At 39.7% G+C, this 20,985-nt stretch overlaps 1 protein-coding gene across 2 annotated transcripts; it reads left to right on the top strand.

Annotated features, from left to right (window-relative positions):
• Positions 1 to 1,197: 1,197 nt before the first annotated feature.
• On the top strand, positions 1,198 to 18,932 carry ZRANB2 (zinc finger RANBP2-type containing 2). 2 transcript variants are annotated; one of them, XM_075936235.1, is made up of 10 exons: positions 1,198 to 1,599; positions 3,143 to 3,195; positions 3,869 to 3,977; positions 5,426 to 5,508; positions 7,863 to 7,939; positions 9,724 to 9,861; positions 10,664 to 10,836; positions 13,486 to 13,572; positions 16,337 to 16,501; positions 17,018 to 18,932. In XM_075936235.1, exons 1-10 carry the CDS (start codon positions 1,544 to 1,546, stop codon positions 17,079 to 17,081), a joined length of 1,005 nt encoding a protein of 334 aa, XP_075792350.1. In that variant the 5' UTR covers positions 1,198 to 1,543; the 3' UTR covers positions 17,082 to 18,932. The 2 variants fall into 2 exon arrangements, with proteins under 2 accessions (XP_075792350.1, XP_075792351.1); XM_075936236.1 differs by lacking the exon at positions 1,198 to 1,599 and adding an exon at positions 1,828 to 2,003.
• The last annotated feature ends 2,053 nt before the right edge of the window (positions 18,933 to 20,985 follow it).

Below are 20,985 nucleotides of genomic sequence, written 5' to 3'. Positions count from 1 at the left end.
CTGGAAGTTGCCAGCCTCTTCTAGGTTGGGAGGGGAAGAGAAGAGATCAGGAATTCAGTATAGGGCAAAGAAGAGATCAGTAAGTCTTAGGGGACTTGTGCCCAAATCTCCCAATGCCCCTTCCCTCCCCCCACACACACACACACTAATCCCTAGTGGTCCCCCTCTAATCCCCAGTGGTCCGCTCCCTGCAGTTGGTCCTGAGCAGTAGTAAAGCCATGCTCTCAGTGCATCCAGGTCAGTTTCCTAGTGTGGGTGCAGGAAGGAGGTGTATGGGGTTAGGGATGTTGGGGCACAGGCAGGAAGGACAGGGGTTGGGACAAAGATGGCACTATGCAGTAGTTAGAGATGGAGGTGTATGAGTTAGGTTGCAAGAGAGTAGCAGGGATCAGTGGCACAGAGGTGCAAGATGCGGGGTGCCATGGTTGGGAAACCAATGGAGGTCAGGGCAGGGACGGACTAAGGCGGGGGGCTAGCCAGGCAGCTGCCCGGGGCACCAACCTATGGGGGGCACCCGATTGAAGAGGTAAGTGGCACCACGCGCCTGGGGACAGAGCCGCACATGCGCTGCACGCCCCGCCCGGGGCAGGGCCACACATGCACCACGCACCTGCTGCCCAGGGCGCAAGTACGGCTAAGTCCGGCACTGGGTGAGGGGGAAATGGGGAGCACCATGCCCACAAGGGTGCCCAAATACAAGTTTGCCCAGGGCGCCATTTTCCCTACGGCCTGCCCAGTCCCCATACACTTCGGCGGTGGTGGCAAGAGCACACACGTGTATGAAAGTCTCTGTTGGTGCAGCCAGAGCCAGTCTAGTTCCCGCCCTGTCGGCAGTGCTGGGATCCCAGAGCACCCAGCCCCAGCCCGCCTGCTCCCAGCCCCTTTCCCTCGCGCGGCCTCTCCCCAGGGTGGCCGTAGGTCCCTTTGTTGAGCCCTGTCCCGAGCTTCGCCCCCAAAAGGAGGCATCTGCGCCCGTCGCTTTTGCTGCCGGGATCAGCTGGCAAAGGGGCCACATGCCCGTTTCCGGCACCAAAGGGCTGCGGGGCGGCGCAATGTGCGGGGCGGGGCACGGGAGCGGAGAGGCCAGTTCCCGGCGGGGAGGGCAGCAGCGCTCCAGTATCTGCGGGCGGGGGCTGCCTCCAGAGTCCCTCCTCCCCCGCCCCACAGGGTTGTTGCTATGGGCGACAGCTCTGGGGGCCCTCCGGCGCGTGGCTGGGGTGTCCCAGGTTCTCAACGGTCACCCTGCCTCTCGCTCTCCCTTTTCACCCCTCCCCGCATTCTCCTCTCAGCCCCTCGCCCATGAGGTCCTCCGACCCCTAGGGGGAACGCTCCGTGCCGCCTCCCCTTCCCACCCGTCCAGGGTGTCTATTGCAATGCCTGATTGCAACCCGGGCGCCGCCTTCCCTCAGGCAGGGCGGGCCCGGCGCGCTCGCAGACTCGGGTGGCTGGCGGCGGGAAACAGGCGCCGCCGGGCAGCCCCGTCAGACACAGGACCCCGGCCCTCACCTGCCGAGCCGCTGGGCGCCGGAGTTGGCGGAGCAAGATGTCGACGAAGAATTTCCGAGTCAGCGACGGGGACTGGATCTGCCCGGACAAGAAGTGAGCGGGCGCCGGGGGCGGCCCGGGCGGGCGGAGCTCGGGGGCTGAGGGGAGCTCGGCGTCGCTCGAGTTCGGTTCCTACAGGCGCTGCGTGCGGGGCTGTTGCTTCGTCAAGGCCCTAGGCCCCCGGGGGCGGAAGGCTGGTGCGGCCGGTCCCTGCCCCGTGGCCCCTTCTCCTCTCGCGGGAGCCCTCTCGCGGGCCGGGGCCGGAGCTAGGAGAAACGCCCTTTCCGTCAGCACCTTTCCACTCCCTTCGCTTCGCTCCCTCTGGGGCCGCTCGGGGCCGCGACACGCTGGCAGCTCTGCGCTGCAGGCTGCCAAGAAGGTGGCTGGGTCGTGATCCCGCAGCGTGTTTCGCGTGGGTGGACCCAGGATGTCCCGTCGCTGTAGCCAGGGATCTGTCGGTGCGGGGTTTGCCTGAGCAGAGGAACTGCACTCTCTGGACCATGATCTGGAAAATGGCGTGGCTATGGGGTTACTTCTGTGCGGTGAAACCCAACAGTCCTTCAGCCTTATTTGGAATTGTTCAGTTAGCTTTTAATATGTTTGGGGAAACATTTAATAAGGGAAGTTAAATATTTAGCCAGAGAAGTTTGTTTAAACAACACCTGGCAAAAGTTGGCAAATATTTACAGTTATTGATGGCGTTTGTGCTGTTTTTATTGTGAAAAAGGAGAATCCTGACAAAAATAACAGGTGGCCAGTGCCCTTTTTGTTTGCTTTCTCTTGGTCTAAAATGTGTATTTGTACAACAAAAGAAAAACAAACCATCATGTTACAAATTTATTTCTGAGTTTAGAAAACAAAGTCTGTTTTTAACATTCCTAAGAAACTCAAAGGACTTTTTGAGTTTAACCAATAAGCTGATGCTTATCTGTTAATGTTATTGGTGAAACTTTGCCTAGCCCCGCTCCCAGGAAGGCTTCAGTGCAGATTCTGTGGTGTAAAACTTGCACGTGTAACCATTAAGATTTTTGGCAATTACATGGTTACCTTGTTAATCAAACCCCACCAGTTTTATTTTAGCTTACAAAAATTAAGTACAGGTTTATACTATGGGGACAAGTAGACCTAAGCTACACAATTTGAGTTATGTTAATACCTTAATTTCAGTTATGCTAACTTAGATTTACTTACTGCCAAGTCCACACCATGTTTGGTTGACAAAAAAAAAAAAACTCCTGTCAACCCTCCTTACTCATCTTGTTCTGGTGGAATACAGTTCCAGAATCAGAAAAGAGAGTGATCAGAGGTTGATTTAATGGATCTTCACTTGACCCACTAAATCGACCCCTAGTGAATCAATCAACATAGCGTCACTCTACCCCCATAGTGGAGACATACCCTGAGCTATCAACACTAACATCATTCAAGCTGGGAAAATTTCATGATTTGTTTTGTAAAACAAAGACAACTTCGTGGGATTTTTTATCTTTAAAACATTTTCCAAATATTAATTACCGTTGTTATTCTTTTCATGTTTAAAAAAGTGCTAATTACCCTTCATAAGAAAAAAAAAATATATATATATCTTTTTTTTTAGGTGTGGAAATGTTAACTTTGCTAGAAGAACGAGCTGTAACAGATGTGGTCGAGGTACCTATTTTCCAGTTTAGATTTCCCTTTCTTTCTAATCCTCGCCTCCCTCTCCCTTTCCCTCCCCTCCCTCCCCAAAAACCAAAATGTTCAGTCTATAAGAAACTAGGAATGTTAAATATTGGTTATTTGAATAATCTCTTAACCTTATGAATTCTATCCAGCGATGGGCCAGCAGCCAGTGCACCTTGGCCCCACTCTTGAGGAGCCCCCTGCCACTCCATACTGCTGCTTCTGTATCAAAGGCAGCAGCGTGGGGTGCCAGGCAGGAGCCAGTTTAAAAAACAGCTCCCCTTGCAGACTGGCTGCCTGCTGCCCCATGCTGCTGCTCTGTAGAGGCAACAGTGCGGGGTGGCACCTCTTTGGGTGGGTTGCCTGAGTTCCCGAATCTGGCGTGAGCCAGAACTGAGCCAGGCTGCCTGCCCACCTGGTTCCTTATACACTTTAAATGCAGAGTCGCAGCTGGGGTAGGTCCTGGACTCAGCACAAGCCAGGACTGAGCCAGGCTGTTGGACAGCCTGCTAAAAAATTTACTGGCCAAGGGAGAGGAAATGTGTGTAGTCTGTAGAATTAACCTATAAGCTTTTGCTTATTGGTTAATTGGTTAATTGACTATACTATTACATCCCTATAAGAAACTTCTTGACAGTTATTTTCTTCAATCTATTTTCAGAAAAAACAACTGAAGCCAAAATGATGAAAGCTGGAGGGACTGAAATAGGGAAGACCCTTGCTGAAAAGAGCCGTGGCCTGTTCAGTGCTAATGACTGGCAATGTAAAACGTATGTTGGTGTTAAAAGTTAAATATTTCTGCTGAAGAAATTTTTAATTGATTAAAAATTCATGGATTTTGGTTGTTTGACTCAGAATCAGTGTGGCTTTTATTGGGTAGGCAAGATTAATTTGGACCTCTTTTTTTTTTTTTAGTGGTATTTAAAATGGGTTTTGTATGTTTTCACGTAATAGGTTAATTTTCATTTTCAGTTTTTTTTAATAAATATTTACTCAGTATGACTTTAGACAGACAAGATGGCCTTTTGATTAAAGTACAGGATTAGATGTTCCTCATCTGACTGAAAAACTTCTTGTCAGTTATTTCATTTCACAGGCTGCTATATGTGTGGATTTTTCTAAAAAAAAGAAATAGGTAGAAGAATGAGAGTGCCTTTCTTTCACATCTTCCAAAACTTCCCAAAACAACAATGAAGTCAAAGTACAGAGAAACTGTATTTTTCCACAAACTTTGTAAAAGTATACTTGTTTGAAACAATTATGGGAACAGATTTTTTTTTCCTGATACCTTGATTTTATGAAGAACTTAGTATTTCCTGATACCCTTTTGATTTATCTATTCACTCTTTGTTAATCCGCATACAATTTCCAGTCTATAAAACCTGTACTTACTAGAAATGTTTCCTATCTCTAGAAAATGCTAATGAATCCTAGTTCACATTTGTCAGATTTCAACTTTATAACTGGCACTTATACCACTGTTCCTACAGATTGCACCAGTGCTCTCCTATTTAATTCTTGACTTTTTCCCACTGTTTTCCAATCATCCTCTTTTTTCTTCAACCTCTACTGCCTTTTTTAAATAAGCTAGGTACCATTCTCCAATACAGTCAAACCCTAGGAAAAAAGTTACAAAACATGACTTCTTTGTAGTGTAGTGAAAACTCCTCTTATGCCCAAATATGTACTGTCTTACTACCATATTATGATTTGGTCTAGGTCTGTGCATATATGTGCATTTTAAACTTGATCATAGCAGTAATTCTTTTGGGGCTCTTTGGACTGACTACTTGACTCATGCCTGTGATCCTTATTCTGACAAAATTCCTATAGACTTCTCTGAGAGTTGTGTGCAAATAAGTAGAGCCCTGCACAGATACAAAATTCATATCCACATCTGCAAAATAATTTGCAGCTGTGGATACCCGCAGATATAAAGCATATAAACGCAAATTTGCAGCATTCTATGTACAAAATTTGTATCCGTAAAAATGAGGCACAGATATCTGCAGATTTGTGGGCCCTACAAATAAATATTGCAAGAGTGGACCCTATTTATGTTACAATTACCTGTTAGATTAGTAGTAAAGTCAAATTACTGCTAACCAATATAAATTGATCTAATTATTTTCTGGAAATATTTCCTAATTTCTGGGCTCTTTAACTTGAAATAAAATGTTGCATCTTTACACTTACTTTCTTTCCCCTCCTTCCAAAGCTGTGGCAATGTGAACTGGGCCAGGAGATCAGAGTGTAATATGTGTAATACTCCAAAGTATGCAAAACTGGAGGAAAGAACAGGTAAGATGAATTTACATTTTTAAATAAATTTTAAGAAGAAACTAACTTAACTTAAATCAAGTGGTCATTTTTAATAAACATAGCAATTCTACCTAGTCTTTCTCTTGCATGTCCTACCCTGTAAATCTTTGTATGTACAGTATATAGACTTATTAATATATAAATTGCAAGTGTGAGAGTGGTTCATTTCAGGAAATCTTCATGGAGTGGTCAGTTTAAACATCTTTTTAGTTTTTATGAAGATACAGTACTTTAAAACAAATTCCCAACAGATTATGTTTAAATCCAGGAAATATTAATTTCGAATTTTTGGTATGTAGCCATAGCGTCCATCTACATTAAATTTATATGTTAGTAGTAGGTTACAATACAATTCCCATTTGTAGTGTAGAATGGGCTATAACTATTTCAAAATTAAACAATAGGCTTGGTCATGTTTTGGATATAATAAAGTTCCACCAAATTACAAAATGAAACCATATTATAACTAGGTCATGGTTGCAACTATGCTGGAACTGATTGAGTGGTTGTGATGTAGATGAGCCCAATGAGTGTTATCTTGTCAGGGAATTAATCTGTTTTAGTATTCTGATACTTGTAAAATTAGAAACACAGAACAATTGATTCATCATAGCAGAAAAGTACAATTTATCAGTTTTCTATTTTTTCTATTTATTCTTAAAAAATAAACTAGCTGTCATGTTGCCAAGTCGTATAATTCTAAAGTACATGTACCAAGACACAGTTTTGTTACTTACAAACAACTGTAAATTATATCTGAAATTAAAGTTGAAGATTAAAACAAGAAGTTCTGAGCTGCCTGCAGATATTCAGAAATGGTGAAATATGTTAGGCATTCTAAACAGTTGCACAAAGTACGTGCTTGTATTATTCACTATATAAATCATTTTGATTACTTTCCTGGTTTGGAAAGAGAAGGATGGCTTGCCAATGTCCTTTTTTTTTATTAACTGAGGATACTTGAATGAAAGGCTCTCTGTTTTAGACATTCATCTTTTTGTGCTAATTATTTCTGCTTTATAGTCATCATTTTCTCTTTTGTGGGGCTATGTTAGTGACATTTGTTGTGTCAAAATACCTGCTATGACTTCAAATGAGTAGCAGGTGGGAAGAAAAGTTATTTTGGAAATAGCACGAGCAATGAAGAAGGAAGAGACTGTTTTTAACTGAAGATTTAAGTTTGTTTTGATATTTGTGTATATAACATTGAAGAAACAATTTTAATATGTTTATAAACTATCATTTCAAATGCAATGTGATAAACACACAAATAACCTTAAGTCCTCACTTTATGGCAGTGGTGGAGCAGAGTTCCTCTCTGCCCTGACCATTTCTGCAGGATATTCTCCTACACAAGGGGGATTCTCTGCTGGGCATTTGCAGCCTGATTATGGTTTCTTTTCAGCACTACAGTGTCTCAAAGGAGCCATAATCTGGTCTGTAATTACAAAACAGTTGCAGTGGGATGTATTTTTTCATTTAGCAAAGGTTACCTCAGCTTCTCAATTAGATTCGTACAAACTATTTTTATATGCTTATGTGAGAACGGTTTAATATCGGTTTGCTTTCAGATTGCATAATATTTGATATATATTTTATGATATTTTATACATCTAGAACAGTGGTTCTCAAACTTTGGCCCATGGCTTACCTGGCTCAATGCAAACCTTTCCGTGGACCACCAGTTGCAAATGGAAAGTCGCCATTAATTACGTAATTACACCCGAGCCATTTTTCTAGTGTTGCAGCCAGGGAGAGTGGTGTAATTTAACCTGTAAGGAAGAAAATATTAATTTAAATTGTTAAAAAGATTAACTGCTTTAACTTTTTCATGTTAGTTTATCAAACTTCATTTTAAATTAAGTGTAATTTATGTCTAACACAAAAAGTCTCCATGTTTTCCTTATTTATGACAGGGATGGGGAATCTTTTGTTTGGGTCACAGTCCACTGATCCATAGAAAAATCATTTGGGGACCACACGTGAGAAGCGAAAAAATAAAAAAAATAAAAAAAACCTCAAAAAATCCCTAACTCTCATTGATGTGGTCCCCAACTGAGACACTTCACTCCTCTGGCACTCCAGCTCCACCTGGGATGGCGGGTGAGGTTGGCGCATCAGTATGGGCTCCCTGCTACGGGGAGAACGGGACTGAGCTCGAGTCATGGACTACCTGGTGTCACTTTTTTGAGTACCACTGATCTAGATACATCGTCCGTTCATTTTAATAAAATGTAATATAACAGAAGTATTTACTAAAGACTTTGTACTTAATGTAATTGCATGTACATATTATAAGAGATTATAGTTCATTATTATTTTACAATTTGCAGGATATGGAGGAGGTTTTAATGAACGAGAGAATGTTGAGTATATAGAACGTGAAGAATCAGATGGGGAATATGATGAGGTAAGATTATGTATAATTATCACATCAGAGAAATATAGATTTGTGTTAAGAGCACATATTTGGCAGGGAAGCCTGGCTTGAGACACTAACACAGGATATGTCTACCCTACAAGCACATCAATGGACACAGCTGCAGCTATACTATAGTCATGTACAGGCAGTCCCCGGGTTACGTACAAGATAGGGACTGTAGGTTTGTTCTTAAGTTGAATTTGTACTTAAGTCGAAACTGGCGTCCAGATTCAGCTGCTGCTGAAACTGACCAGCGGCTGACTATAGGAAGCCCGAGGCAGAGTTTCTCTGCCCCGGGCTTCCTGGAATCAGCCGCTGATCAGTTTCAACAGCGTCTGAATCTGGACGCTTGGAACAGAGAAGCTGGGGCGCTACCGGTTAGGTCCCTGCAGCGCCGCACCTCAGCGCTGCGGGGACCAACCCGGCAGCACCCCAGCTACTCTACCCCAGGTGTCCCCAAGTCAGCTGCTGCTGAAACTGATCAGCGGCTGATTCCAAGAAGCCCGGGGCAGAGCAACTGACCAGCAGCAGCTGACTCAGGACGCCTGGAGCAGAGCAGCTGGGGTGCTGCCGGGTTGGTCCAGTAGCGCCCCAGCTGCTCTACCACAGGCGTCCGTGAGAAAAGCCTGGTCTACTGGGGGGAGGAGGGGACTAGTTGCGCGCCCCCCCCCCCAGCAGACCAGGGAGATGCGCCCCCTCCCCCCCCCCCCCAGCAGACCAGGGAGACGTGGAGCTGCTTTTCTCACCCCGGAGGACATGGGCGGCGGGACCGCGGCACGTCTGGGCGGTCCCGCCACCCACATCCTCTGGGGCGAGAAAAGCCCCATTCATAAGTACGGATCCGACTTAAGTCGGATCCGCGTAACTCGGGGACTGCCTGTAGACACTTCCTGCAGCAATGGAAGGGGGGTTTCTGTTGCTGTAGTAAATCCACTTCTTTAGGTGGTAGGGTAACAGAAGAATTATTCCATTGAGCTAGCTGCATTTATAGTGGGGTTGAAGGGTTGACCTAGTTGCAACTAGTATAGGCTGACCTAACTACATCCCATCCCACTATGTATGAAATTTTTCACATCATTACTGTATGTGATGATGCAACTATGTCAGCCTATGTTTTAAGCACAGACCAAGCCTCAGCTATTAGGCTCAGGGTGAGAGAAGCAAGCTGTGTAAATCTTTGTAATTACATCTCTTGTTAATTCGTATGTGATGTATAATTGGAGCTGAATCTGCAGTTGTGGGGGGAGGGAAGGACGTAAACTTCCAAATATTAGTTAAAATTTAAATTGGTGGGACTTACAGAGTTTCATGTTTCAGTTGTTTATCTGCTTGCAAGATCTGCTTTAGATTTCTTATGCTGTTTTCTTTATGGTGCTCATATTGCTTCCAAAATATACTGAAGTCTTTTATAAAGCAGTCTTATAAAGCACATGCTCTTTGAGTACATCCAGATTTGATAAATTTTATCAGAATCTGGACATACAATATAATTGCCAAGTACTTTTTTCCAGGTCATTCAGCTAAGATTTCTTATTAGAAATTTGCCTTCTCTGTCTTCACACACAGCAATATTTTTTAAATTTGTAGTTAAAATAGTCTTTATTGTGCTTCATTTTTTCCCCATAAGTCTTTCAAAAGTTTTAATTCATTATAGTCTTTTCATATTAGCTTGTAGGAGACTGCTTATTTAATATACTATGATTAGTATTACTTGTGGTGGAATGGATGAAAACGATGTGAATATAACTCACATTTTTATGGAATGCAATTAGTTTGGTCGCAAAAAGAAAAAATATCGAGGGAAGCCAGTTGGGCCTGCATCTATCCTGAAGGAAGTAGAAGATAAGGAATCTGAAGGGGAAGAAGAGGAGGATGAGGATGAAGATCTTTCCAAGTATAAATTAGATGAGGTAAAATAATTCTTGTTCTTTGTTACTGTTCACAGTCTATGCTCTTCCTAAGTGAAATTGGCCTTAATTCTTAGCAGACCTATATTAGAATTGATGTCCTCTGTTAAATAATGCTGGCTTTATTTTTAGGTATAAAATAGAAATAAATATCCTCCTGAACTGCAGTTTTGTTTTTAATACACAATCATTGTTAAATATTAGTTGTTCCTTTTAAGCCACGATCCTGCAAAGATTTGTGCACATGCTTACTTTTATACACTGACCAACAAAATCAGTGGGACTTCTTACAGCGTATAAAGTGAAGTATGTGAGGAATTCGCAGACTTGGAATCTAAATTTAGTAATGGAATACACTATCTCTGGGCTTGATACTTCTGCTAGACGTTTGCCCCAAATAAAGTAGTGTCTCATTTTTAAGACACTCCCTAAACTATAATACATATGCTGGCATTATAATTAGCTACCTAACTTTTTAATTATTTAGTCATTATGCCTGATTTTGAAGATCACTATTTCAGTCCTATTATGTGCTCTTTCTGAAATCTTTATGTGGCTATTTGATTTTCAATAAGCTGCACTCAATGTTTAAGGGTTGGGTTTTGTTTTGAGTTTTTTTGGATATCTTAATAAAAGAGAACTTAAAAAAAAATTTTTTTTAGAAGATTGGCAGTAAGCTCCAAATAAACAAGAGCTAGTAAAACTACTATTCCAAATGAAAATTGTCTAAAATGCAGTCCTGCGTTCTGCATATTTTCTTAATATTAAAGTCTCTAAGCCTAGCTAATAGTCTACTTTTTTTCAGGATGAGGATGAAGAGGATGCTGATCTCTCAAAGTATAATCTTGATGCCAGTGAGGAAGAAGATGCTAATAAGAAAAAGAAACCCAACAGGCGCAGTCGCTCTAAATCTCGATCTTCCCACTCACAATCTTCATCACGCTCATCCTCCCACTCAAGCTCAAGGTCTAGGTCAAGGTAAACGGGTACAGGTCAAGGGTAACGCCAGGCAAAATGTCAGTATCTAACTTCTTTATTTACTTTTTTTTCCTTGATTGACTTATAGTTTCAGTTAATGTAACAATTTTATATATACAGTTTACATAGATTACATTTTTATGATGGCTTTTTATAGTGCCACAGTTTTGAAAGTGAAAACTTCTTTTAGTTTGTCACTTCGATTTCAGCGAGATAATGTTTCAGTGGGGCTTAGTTTTCTTTTTTATAACATACTTTCAAAACGAATTGTGCTCCTTTTAGCTTGCTAATGAGTTGTCACATTTAATGTTACATGCATGATTTTTTTGAAATAATGCAAACTGTTGGAAGAAAAGCTGACAAACTTGTTTGCAAAGGGGAGGCGGGGTGGTAAAGAAGGAAATAATGCAATAAGAGCAGATAAAATAGAAGTCTAGTATTCCAGAATTGGAAAATGCCTTGAAAGTGAAGATAAGAAACTTGTTTTATGTAGTATAAAAGGGGAAGTCAACAGAGGGATTAAGATGATTAGAGTATCAGGCAAGGAAGATTTATGGAACTGATTTTAAGAGTGTGCAGGGATTAGATGGGTCTTAGTGAGGCCAGATAAAATTTGCACAGAAAAAGCTGACTCTGATCAGTAGTGAACCAATCAGCAGCTTACAAGACATCTCTCTCAAGCAACTTATGAAGTTCCTTATTACTAACACATAGATATATAATTAGTAATAGTATAGCTAAGATTTAGCTATTGTATGGAGAAGTTTATAATACGACCATAATACATTACCCAAGCTGAAACCTGCTGAATAACATCTTCATTTAGGAGAACTTGTACTTGCAGAAACATATGTTGGGATGATCTCAAGTTCTTGGAGATAAACATATTTTTTTACACTGAAACTGCTTCTCTTTTTAAAATATAAGCTATTGTTTTACTAGACCTTACGGTAAGTGAATCACACTTTGCTGAAGTGACCAAGATTTCAAATATGTGAAAATCGGCTTTTTCTTGTTCATTTTTGTTAAAATTTGTATATGTTTCTACTTGGCCAGCATGACACCACATTGCCCCTGCACATTTCATTTAAAATTCACATGTTAAATGCATCATCCTGGCCTGACTTCTGGGAACCCTCTACTAAATTCCTCTTTAAATTGCATACAATTTCTTCTCTACAGAATACCCTCCAAGGATCCATAGATCACTGCCCTTTCCTTCAAATCCATTAGGCCATAGTGTCTACAAGAAGCTAACCAAATACTATTGGCAGAACTGATTGGCACATGCCAATTTGTTTATCAAAAACTCACTTTGATAGTGTGTTACATCTTTCTTCCCCCATCCTTCATTTTAGAGTGTGAGTTGTGTTAGACAGAAATTCTATCCTCCTGTGTGAACTGCACCTTCTGCATGGGAACTACTGGAATGAAAATAGAATTAAGATCTCTCAGACTTGGGTGTAATCTAGTCACAGGAACTTCAAAATGTATTTGCAACAATGAGCTGAGTCTTCATTTCATTAAACATAAATGTGTGTTGAAAGAGTTTTGAGTTCTCCTTGAAAGTTTTTTTTTTTTTTTTAAAACATAACTTATTTGGCTAGAAGTAAAAGTACAGACTATTCTTGTTCTGAATAATATGATGAAATAGAGAGACAATAATAATATTGATTGGGATTTACAGAATGAATTTACCAAATGGAACCTGAAAAGATTATTGAAATTTGGTTTGCCATGTCTTCTCTTCAAAATAATTGCAGTTACACAAGATTTGTAATACTGCACTCTTGTAGCTTGTATTTTAAGGAGACACCATCAGTTTGAAAATTATATTAATTTTAAAACATTATAAAGCTACAAATATTGCCGAAGAGTTCTGTAAGTTACCAAAAATAATTTTCTTGTGTGTGTGCATTTTGCCTTTTTATACAGTGGAAACTGTGACATTGCCTATAATCAATCTCATACTTGCTGAAAAGAACCTTATCAATATCAACAGATGAATAACTAATCATGATACTTTTTTAAAAAATTAAGAAATGTTCATGATGGTGTATTTGGAGTACTGTGTCACACACTAGGATTCCTAATTTTACACAGTTTAAAAATACAAGCTGATGGTGTCCCATTAAGGTTCAAATTACAAGATTTGGGTTGGATTCATGAAATAGTTAATGGGTGAGCAATCATTTTATTAACTTTACCAAATAAACGGATATCCTACTTACTTTGTCTGCTTCCACAGTTTAACTAATAGTTCTACTGCAAACGTTCAGTCTCTTAAGAGGATGACATTAATAAAAACCTTAACTTCTTTATGCCACTACTTTACTCATTGGAAACTTTGACTAGAATTATCCATCAATATTTGAAAGTAGATAAAGTTTTTTTTCCAGATTAACAGAATTATTTATGTCTTTCATGAATCTAGGCCCAAGTATGATAAATAGCTGCATCTGTATACTGTTAAAAATTGATTATGAAAGAAAATGAATATTAATTTTTGAAGAGTTACAAATATTACAAATGAGTATTTCAGATGCTCATATGTCTTATGGATTGTGCAAAATTCTAGATGTAATTTTCAATCATCATGTCTCATGAGGCTGGGCAAGTATCGGGAAAAAATCCTCCATGTTGTTTCAGGTCCCGTTCAAGAAGCTCTTCCAGTTCCAGATCAAGATCTCGTTCCACTTCCAGAGAACATTCTAGATCTCGTGGGTCGAAATCAAGGTGAATTAGGTAGCATTGCAGAGAGAAATTCTAAAAGGGTAGCAGAACTGATTGCTTGCGTGTCTTGTTTTTAAGAGAAAACAACCAATTTTGACAACTCATTTTCAGACTAAGTCAGTTGTTCCAAGGAGTTACCACTATTAAATGAAATAATTATTCTTGAAAATGCATGTTTGCTTTCTTCTGAAGAATTTTTTAAAAGTCTGGTCTAAAGCTAGGCAAGTGGATAATATCACATCTGCAATACTTCAGAGCAAGAGAATCCGAATGCATATTTTTGCTTTAAATGATTCTTGCAACTTTATTTACTGTTTCTTCTGGCAATTAAATATGAAATATTAGATGTGCTATACTCTTGTGTGGTTAGGGTTCTGTATTTGAAATCCTATTAGACACAACTGTTGAAACATTATTGTAAATATGGGAAATCACTGATCAGTTACTCATGTGAGTAACCCACTGCTGCTCACATATGGTCAAGGCAAGCAAGACTTGGTCCAGATCTTCTAGATATAATTATTAGAGTCTGATTTAGCTGGTGTTATTGTATAGCAATTATTGAACTGTGCATGGGAGCCAAAGTTAGCAAGTCACCCCTGTGATAAGTTCACTGAGGCTTCCTGTTGACAGAAGTTTTTACAGTAGAATGCAAATCTGCCTCTTTTTTTTTTTTTTTTTTCTGTGCATGGAGTGGATTCTTATGGTGTGAAACAAGTGTGGACTGGGCATGTAAAAATAGTCTTGCATCCCTTGAGTGGTCCAAACTTCTTTAGTGTCCTCTTTTAAGGGGTGGTGTACAAAAAGGGATTCCATTATCTTCAGAAGAGAAAATTGTGGAAGTGGTCCATGCAGCCTCTACTAATTTATCTACATTGCATACTCCTTATGGCACCTCCCCACCTCTTTGATCACAGTATAAATAATGTAAATAGTGAGCGCTTGGATAAATATATACTTGACATTCGTGGTATGTACTCTACATGGCTCTCTATACACCCAAGCACCCATTGTTGTTTTTCGCAATGTAGTGTCCCACTACTAGGGCCTTTACCTGCTGCAAAGAAAAACTTCGGTAGAAGGGACAGGCTCTGCTGCTAGAGCTTTTTTCCCCTGCAGGGACACTAGTAGTTCCCTGAGGTAGGGGAAAGACTCCCAAAAACAAGGAGCTGAAAAGGCTCTCACTGCCTCCCCCATTTCATTGCCACATGTAGCTACATACTGCAGTGTGGCTGCATCCTGCTTTTCATTGTGGCATGTAGCTACATGTAACCTATATGCTGCGGCAAGTGGTGTGCAGTGTGGATGTATCTTATGAAACAGTTCTTTAGCTGCTCTGAGAGAAGGATTGCTCCCTCATTCTACCCTACATTTGCCCAGTGTGCCTATTAATTTTATGCCAGTTGCAATTCTCACTAGACTAAAAATTTAGACTAATTCCTAAGGCAAATATAACTAAGTGTTAAAATAGAAAGCAAATTATTATTTGACACCCCATTGATACTAAAACAACATGTTCAGGACAAGTTATTTTTAGTATACAGCATTGGTTTAAAACTGCATTTCAGACCTTCCTGTCGGTTAAATTGCTTAATATTTTGGAGTACAGTAAAACTCCAATAGTCCAGCATCCAATAGTCCGGCACTCCTGATAGTCCGGCATCAAAATGGCAGTAGCCTAGCGAGTGAGTTTCTGCAAAAAATGAGTCACAAGGTAACAGCGGCAACAGCTGAACTGAGCAAAAAGGGTAAAAAAGGGTTTAAAAAACGAAAACCTTACAGTACACTTTATACAGTATGTACAATAAAAAGGGTTAAAAACACTTTATATACAGTATATACTGTATACAGTATATACATAACTATCTTATAGTATCTCCTGATACTCCGACATATTTGATAATCCAGTACCACCTAGGTCCCATAGGTTCCGGATTATCAGGAGTCTACTGTACTTTATTATTTACAGTGAAGATTGTGAAACTTTTCTGTGGAAAAATATGCATGTTTGATTAAAAAAGAAAGTACTGTCACTAAATCCTCTTGTTCTGGTAAATTTAACATTGGGCTTGAAGCCAGGAGAGCCTAAATTCTTTTTCTATCACCTTGTCTGTCGGCTTCAGCAAATGATTTATTTCATGAGAAAGTAGCTGTTTCTTTGTAAAACACAGTAAAACATTTTGCGTAGCATTTTGTCTTCTAACATTTTTAGTTTATTAAAATAGTTTCAGTTCAGCAGAATCTTGCAAATTTGGGTGGGAGAATGGCCATTTTTTGAGGTTTCTTCCAATTTTAGTAAATGTTAGGTGGTTTATTTTTGAAATAACATTGGTTTTATGATACATAATGGAATATATACACTAACAGTAAAGTGAAACACAATTTGAAATAGCTTGTATTAAATCTCTCACTTTGTGGACTCTATTACTTAGCACGAATATGATCTTCTAGTAGGCCATCTCTCATCCCAGTCTCCTGCAGTACGTTTAACAAAACCATAATTCTGGATAACAATGAAAAATGGCTCCCAAACCACTGGTACACAATACCATATTTCCAAAGCATTATCTTCAAAATAAGTATTTTCATTGTTGAGGTAGAAGTTCTTACTGTCTATTAACTAAGAAGTAAGTATTAAAATGAATTTGTAAGATGTTGTGGCAAATCTTTTATTGAATGTTCTTGGATCTGAACTCTGTAGTAGACTTTTGCTATCGTCTTTATATCGTACACAAATTAAATCAGATTTATTTCTTAATCAATAAAGATCCAGCTCCAGGTCCGTCAGGGGGTCTTCATCCCCAAGAAAAAGATCTTACTCAAGCTCTCGTTCATCATCTTCCCCTGAGAGAGGCAAGAAGCGGAGTCGCTCTAGATCTTCTTCATCCGGTGATCGCAAAAAAAGACGATCGAGATCACGGTCACCAGAAAGGTTTGGGTTTATGTAGAATAAGAATGGGTGTATTTAAAATGTGTCTAATATACTTGCAAAAGAAATGAAATGAACTGGGAAAGGATTTAATTTTATTAGTTACTCATTTGGTGTTTAAAAATAGTTTTTTGAGCCTTCCTCCTCTAATTACAATGCTGCTTTTTAAAAAGTGATGTTTTAAAACCCTCAAATCTTTCTTTGCAAAATCTCCTGTTCCATAAACAAATACCCGGATTTCCATTGTTTCAGTGTTTAAAAGGGCTAATGTATTCTACTACTTGATTAACTTAAATAAATGAATACTGTGACATCAAGGAATTGTAAATTTAATATGAAATGTGGCAAATTTAATACTAAAGAGTGTAACATTAGTGAGCATAAACCGGTTTTAGATTATGCATATATACAGTTTACTTACTACCCCTGTCAGATAAATTAGTCTTCTATTGTGGATGTGAGGGACAACATTAAGTGGAACTTATTTTTTTGCATACTTTCTCTGTTTGTATCTTACAGACACCGCGGGTCATCATCTGGATCTTCCCATTCTGGTTCCCGTACAAGTTCTAAAAAGAAATAATGTATTAAAGTTCACATTAAAAAAAAAATCTAGTCCAGTGCATGAGGAATATTTTTAAGAACTTGTTGTCTTATTTGGTCAGAAGTGCTAAATCTGCTAGTAGAAGTGCATGTTTGTCCTTGCTTTCTGGGAAACTGCAGCTTTGTTAATTCATTAAACAAAAAGTACAGTAGCATTTTAAGCCATAAATTCCCTAGAGTAGGTGTGTACATTTCATTATTGTATTGTTAAACAATGTTTAATGAGGCCCACTAGTTTTAGTACTATTGTGAGGGGGATTGGGAGGTTTTTTTAGTTCGAAGGGCACCTACCAATTAAATTATTTATCCCTCACTGAGCTGTGAATGGAGACAGGCTGATGTGTGGAGTCCCATCCTCCAAAAGAGGGCTCTCTGCACATAACAGCTCCTGAGCTTCTTTGATGCACCTTTGCTAGGATCTATGGTAATGACTAAATGCAGAAAAACTGGGGGCCTGACTGTAAACAGTTCCCTTACTCACATTTAGTGTAGACATCTGAATCTGATGCCCCTTACTCACCCATTACAGAACCTAATATTGGGTATGGGATGTGAGACTTCCCCTCTCCCATACTGAAGACTTTTTGGATCATTAATCTCTTCTCTCTGTAGCTGATGTCTGTCTCAAAGATGTCTGTGTCTATGGAGATGTAGCCTATTTGATCCTCTGTCAGCCAAGGAAAAGCCAGCTTTCTCTAGTAGGTTGCTGGGTGCAATTTAATTTTCATATATATATATATAAGTCTGTGATCTCTCTTAGAAAGGGGATAGTTTTTTATGGACTTATAATGCTGAAATGAACATTTTGTAGCTACTTTTGAAGTGATGAAAGAGTTTATGAAATAGTTTCTTGGGAGTTAGTGTTAGTCTCCTCAAGCTGGCAATGAAAGATTAATTTGGGCTGTAGAAAGCTATTTTTTTCCCACATTAAATTTTACATTTGGTAGATAAGCTGCATAGGAAGTTCTCCTGAAATACAGATAAATCTGTGCTTCTAAATAAATGTGATCAAAGATCATAGCTGTCCCCTTCAACTTCTTTAAATTTATGGCTTAAAATGCTACATAAAATTTGATTTACTAGCAATATCACACTAAAACCTGGTTACCCTTGAGCTCCGTTTGGTTAAGAAAGATTTGTGTTAACAGTTATCTTCAGTGGCATCACAAGGTAAGTATGTTAAGGAAAAATGATATGTTTTTTAAAACAAAGAAGCAATATATCTAATTATTTGAGTAGTGAAACTTTCAACATCTTTGATAGTTGCTTTTGTAAAATGAACTTCAAGAACACAAACGGAGCAAAAATACATTCTGCTTTTTTTAAAATGATTTTATAAGTTTCTTTTGGACTGATCTGACAGCAAAATGTTTTTGTTGTAGAAATATTTTGATAATCTTTTTGCAGAAAAAAATTGCCCTGCAACTTCTTCTTTATCACTTTCTTTTATATCTGATTTCCTTGCTAAATGTAGCTTAGATGGCACAAGAACAGTTAGTTTCTTTTAACTGTGCATCTGACTTCATGAAAGTCTACATACTAAATTGTAAAAATAAGATCTATTAGAAGCTATATGTTATCTTCATTTTTTCTTGTGCTTTGTATTAAAATTGTTGCTGTACTTAGATAAAACTTTTAATTTAGCAAATGATAGGCTACAGACAACTCTGAGGAAAATTATGGTTTCATTTAGCTTGGATAAAATGTACTAAGTCATTTCATGAATAAATGATTCTGTAGACAAGTGTAAATAAAGGCTGTGAGTCAATTACACAATGAGTGTTTCTGTTGAGACATGTAGAATAAATCTATTTGCTGGTTCACTTTTAAACTTTCTGAAATGCAAAGCTTTTTTATTCTGTCTAAGATATCTTTGAAGGGAGAGAACTAGCAACTTAAAGGCAAAAGCAGTTGTTCTGATCACAGCATGCTTCATAAAATACAAGCAATATCCATTTTTACTGACTAACTGCATCAAAAATTAAAATTGGGCAGTAGGTCAGAATCAGACCCACTTTGTATAAAACATAGATACAAAGATCAAAATTAATCTTGGCTTGTTTTGTGGGGGGAAGAGGGAGAGATCAATCTCTTTAGCCTACTGTTGTAATTTAACTCTAATAAAATATTGTCCCGTGGCCTGCTGCTTAGTATTGTACCCTTCTTACATAAAGATTTTTATGATGGACTAGAAGATGTACCCTGCGTTGCTCTGGTCCTTAACTCAAATACATTTTCTTTGTCTTAATTTAAATCGTTGCTTTGGGGGGGGGGCTCGGGATGAAAGATTCTACATGCAGGTTGCTGTGGGCAGAGAGATCCCAGCACACTCTCACTGCAACAGCTTGGGGCCAGGTGAGAATCATCTCTCCATGACTGCTGCAGCTCCAGTGGACACAGCCGGGAGTGGGGTGCATGTCCCCTAATTGGGGGACAGACACACGGATAAACTCTCTCAGGTAGATAGTGGTCTCTTTCTCCAACTCTACGGCCCCAGTGGAGTTATGTCTGTCCTGGTCCTATCCATGGTCCCTTCTTTCCCCACTGTGGTTATTATACAGTGTAAATTTTTCCTGCTTTCCATCCCATATCCCTCGCTGCCCTTCTGTGGTCATTATATAGCAGAGCCCTCCCTTTCCATTGTATGAGAAACAATCCCATTCTAGGCACATTTCACATTCCTGGCATAACCCAAACCCTTACCAAATTCTTACCTTGTTTTAAGCTATAAGAGGAAACTGCATACAAATTTGGTGATCCTAGTTCTTACTGTTTAGGACGAGTTCTTGAACACACAGTCACATTCTCTCAAATATGTAGTAGATTACTGATACCAGCTAGAGCTGTGAGAGGCTATCTAAGCTAGTGAGTGGGCTGCATGAGTGGCCCTCCTTCATCTAAGTGGGCCACAAGATTATCGTATCCAATATAGTCTCCTAAAGATAAGGTAATTTTGCTAACTCATCTTACGTACCTAGAATTTTCAGTCCTGATTAAACTGTAGTAGAACTTCAGGTGCAGAGGAAATGCAAGGGAACACGCAGCTCTCAATCGTGTGCGATTGGCACATACTTCACGTCACATGCCCTTGCTTTAAGTACATCTCACTTTTGTAATACCAGTAAGAAAAAAAACTCTGCAGATGAAAAGCTGCAGAATTTGGCAGCCCGCTGCAGGGGCAACGGTAAACGAAGTGTCTTGTGGCCACATACAGAACCCCAATGGGCCACGTGGCTTTCGGGCCACATGTAGCCCATCACTGAGCTAGAGAGTAAATGGAGTTTCTACAGAGCTTGTTTAAACTCGGTAAACTTATGAGCCCAGTTAAAGAGAAACTGGTTTGCTTAGGAATAAGTTACAAAGCCTATTGAAATGTTTTTCAGCTTTATTATGTGTTTCCATGTCCTTCAACACTATAAAATAAAAATGAATTAAAAACACCACTCTAGCGGTATGTCTACACTAGCTCATTAATTCGAGCTAGGTAGGCAAATCAGGCAACTGGAGTTGCAAATGAAGCCCGGGATTTAAATATCCCAGGCTTTATTTGCATGTTCCCATCTGGTCGCCATTTTGAAATTTCACTAGCCTGAAGTTTAGTGGCCCGAAGTGTAGCCATGAGGTGCAACAGTTAATTCGAACTAAGCCCTTCGTTTGAATTACCATTTCACTGCCGCATGTAGCCGTGTGGCAGTTACTTCAGGCTAGTGAAATTTCAAAATGGCGACCAGACGGGAACATGCAAATAAAGCCCGGGATATTTAAATCCCGGGCTTCGTTTGCAACTCCGGTTGCCTTATTTGCCTACCTAACTTGAATTAACGAGCTAGTGTAGATATACCCTAGTTTCATTATCCAAATTGAGTGGAAATGGAAAATGCAGA

Source organism: Pelodiscus sinensis, chromosome 9 (genome assembly GCF_049634645.1).
Source record: "Pelodiscus sinensis isolate JC-2024 chromosome 9, ASM4963464v1, whole genome shotgun sequence".
NCBI lineage: Eukaryota > Metazoa > Chordata > Testudines > Trionychidae > Pelodiscus > Pelodiscus sinensis.
Note: the sequence above shows the minus strand (reverse complement) of the source record. Positions and strands in the feature narration are given on the sequence as shown.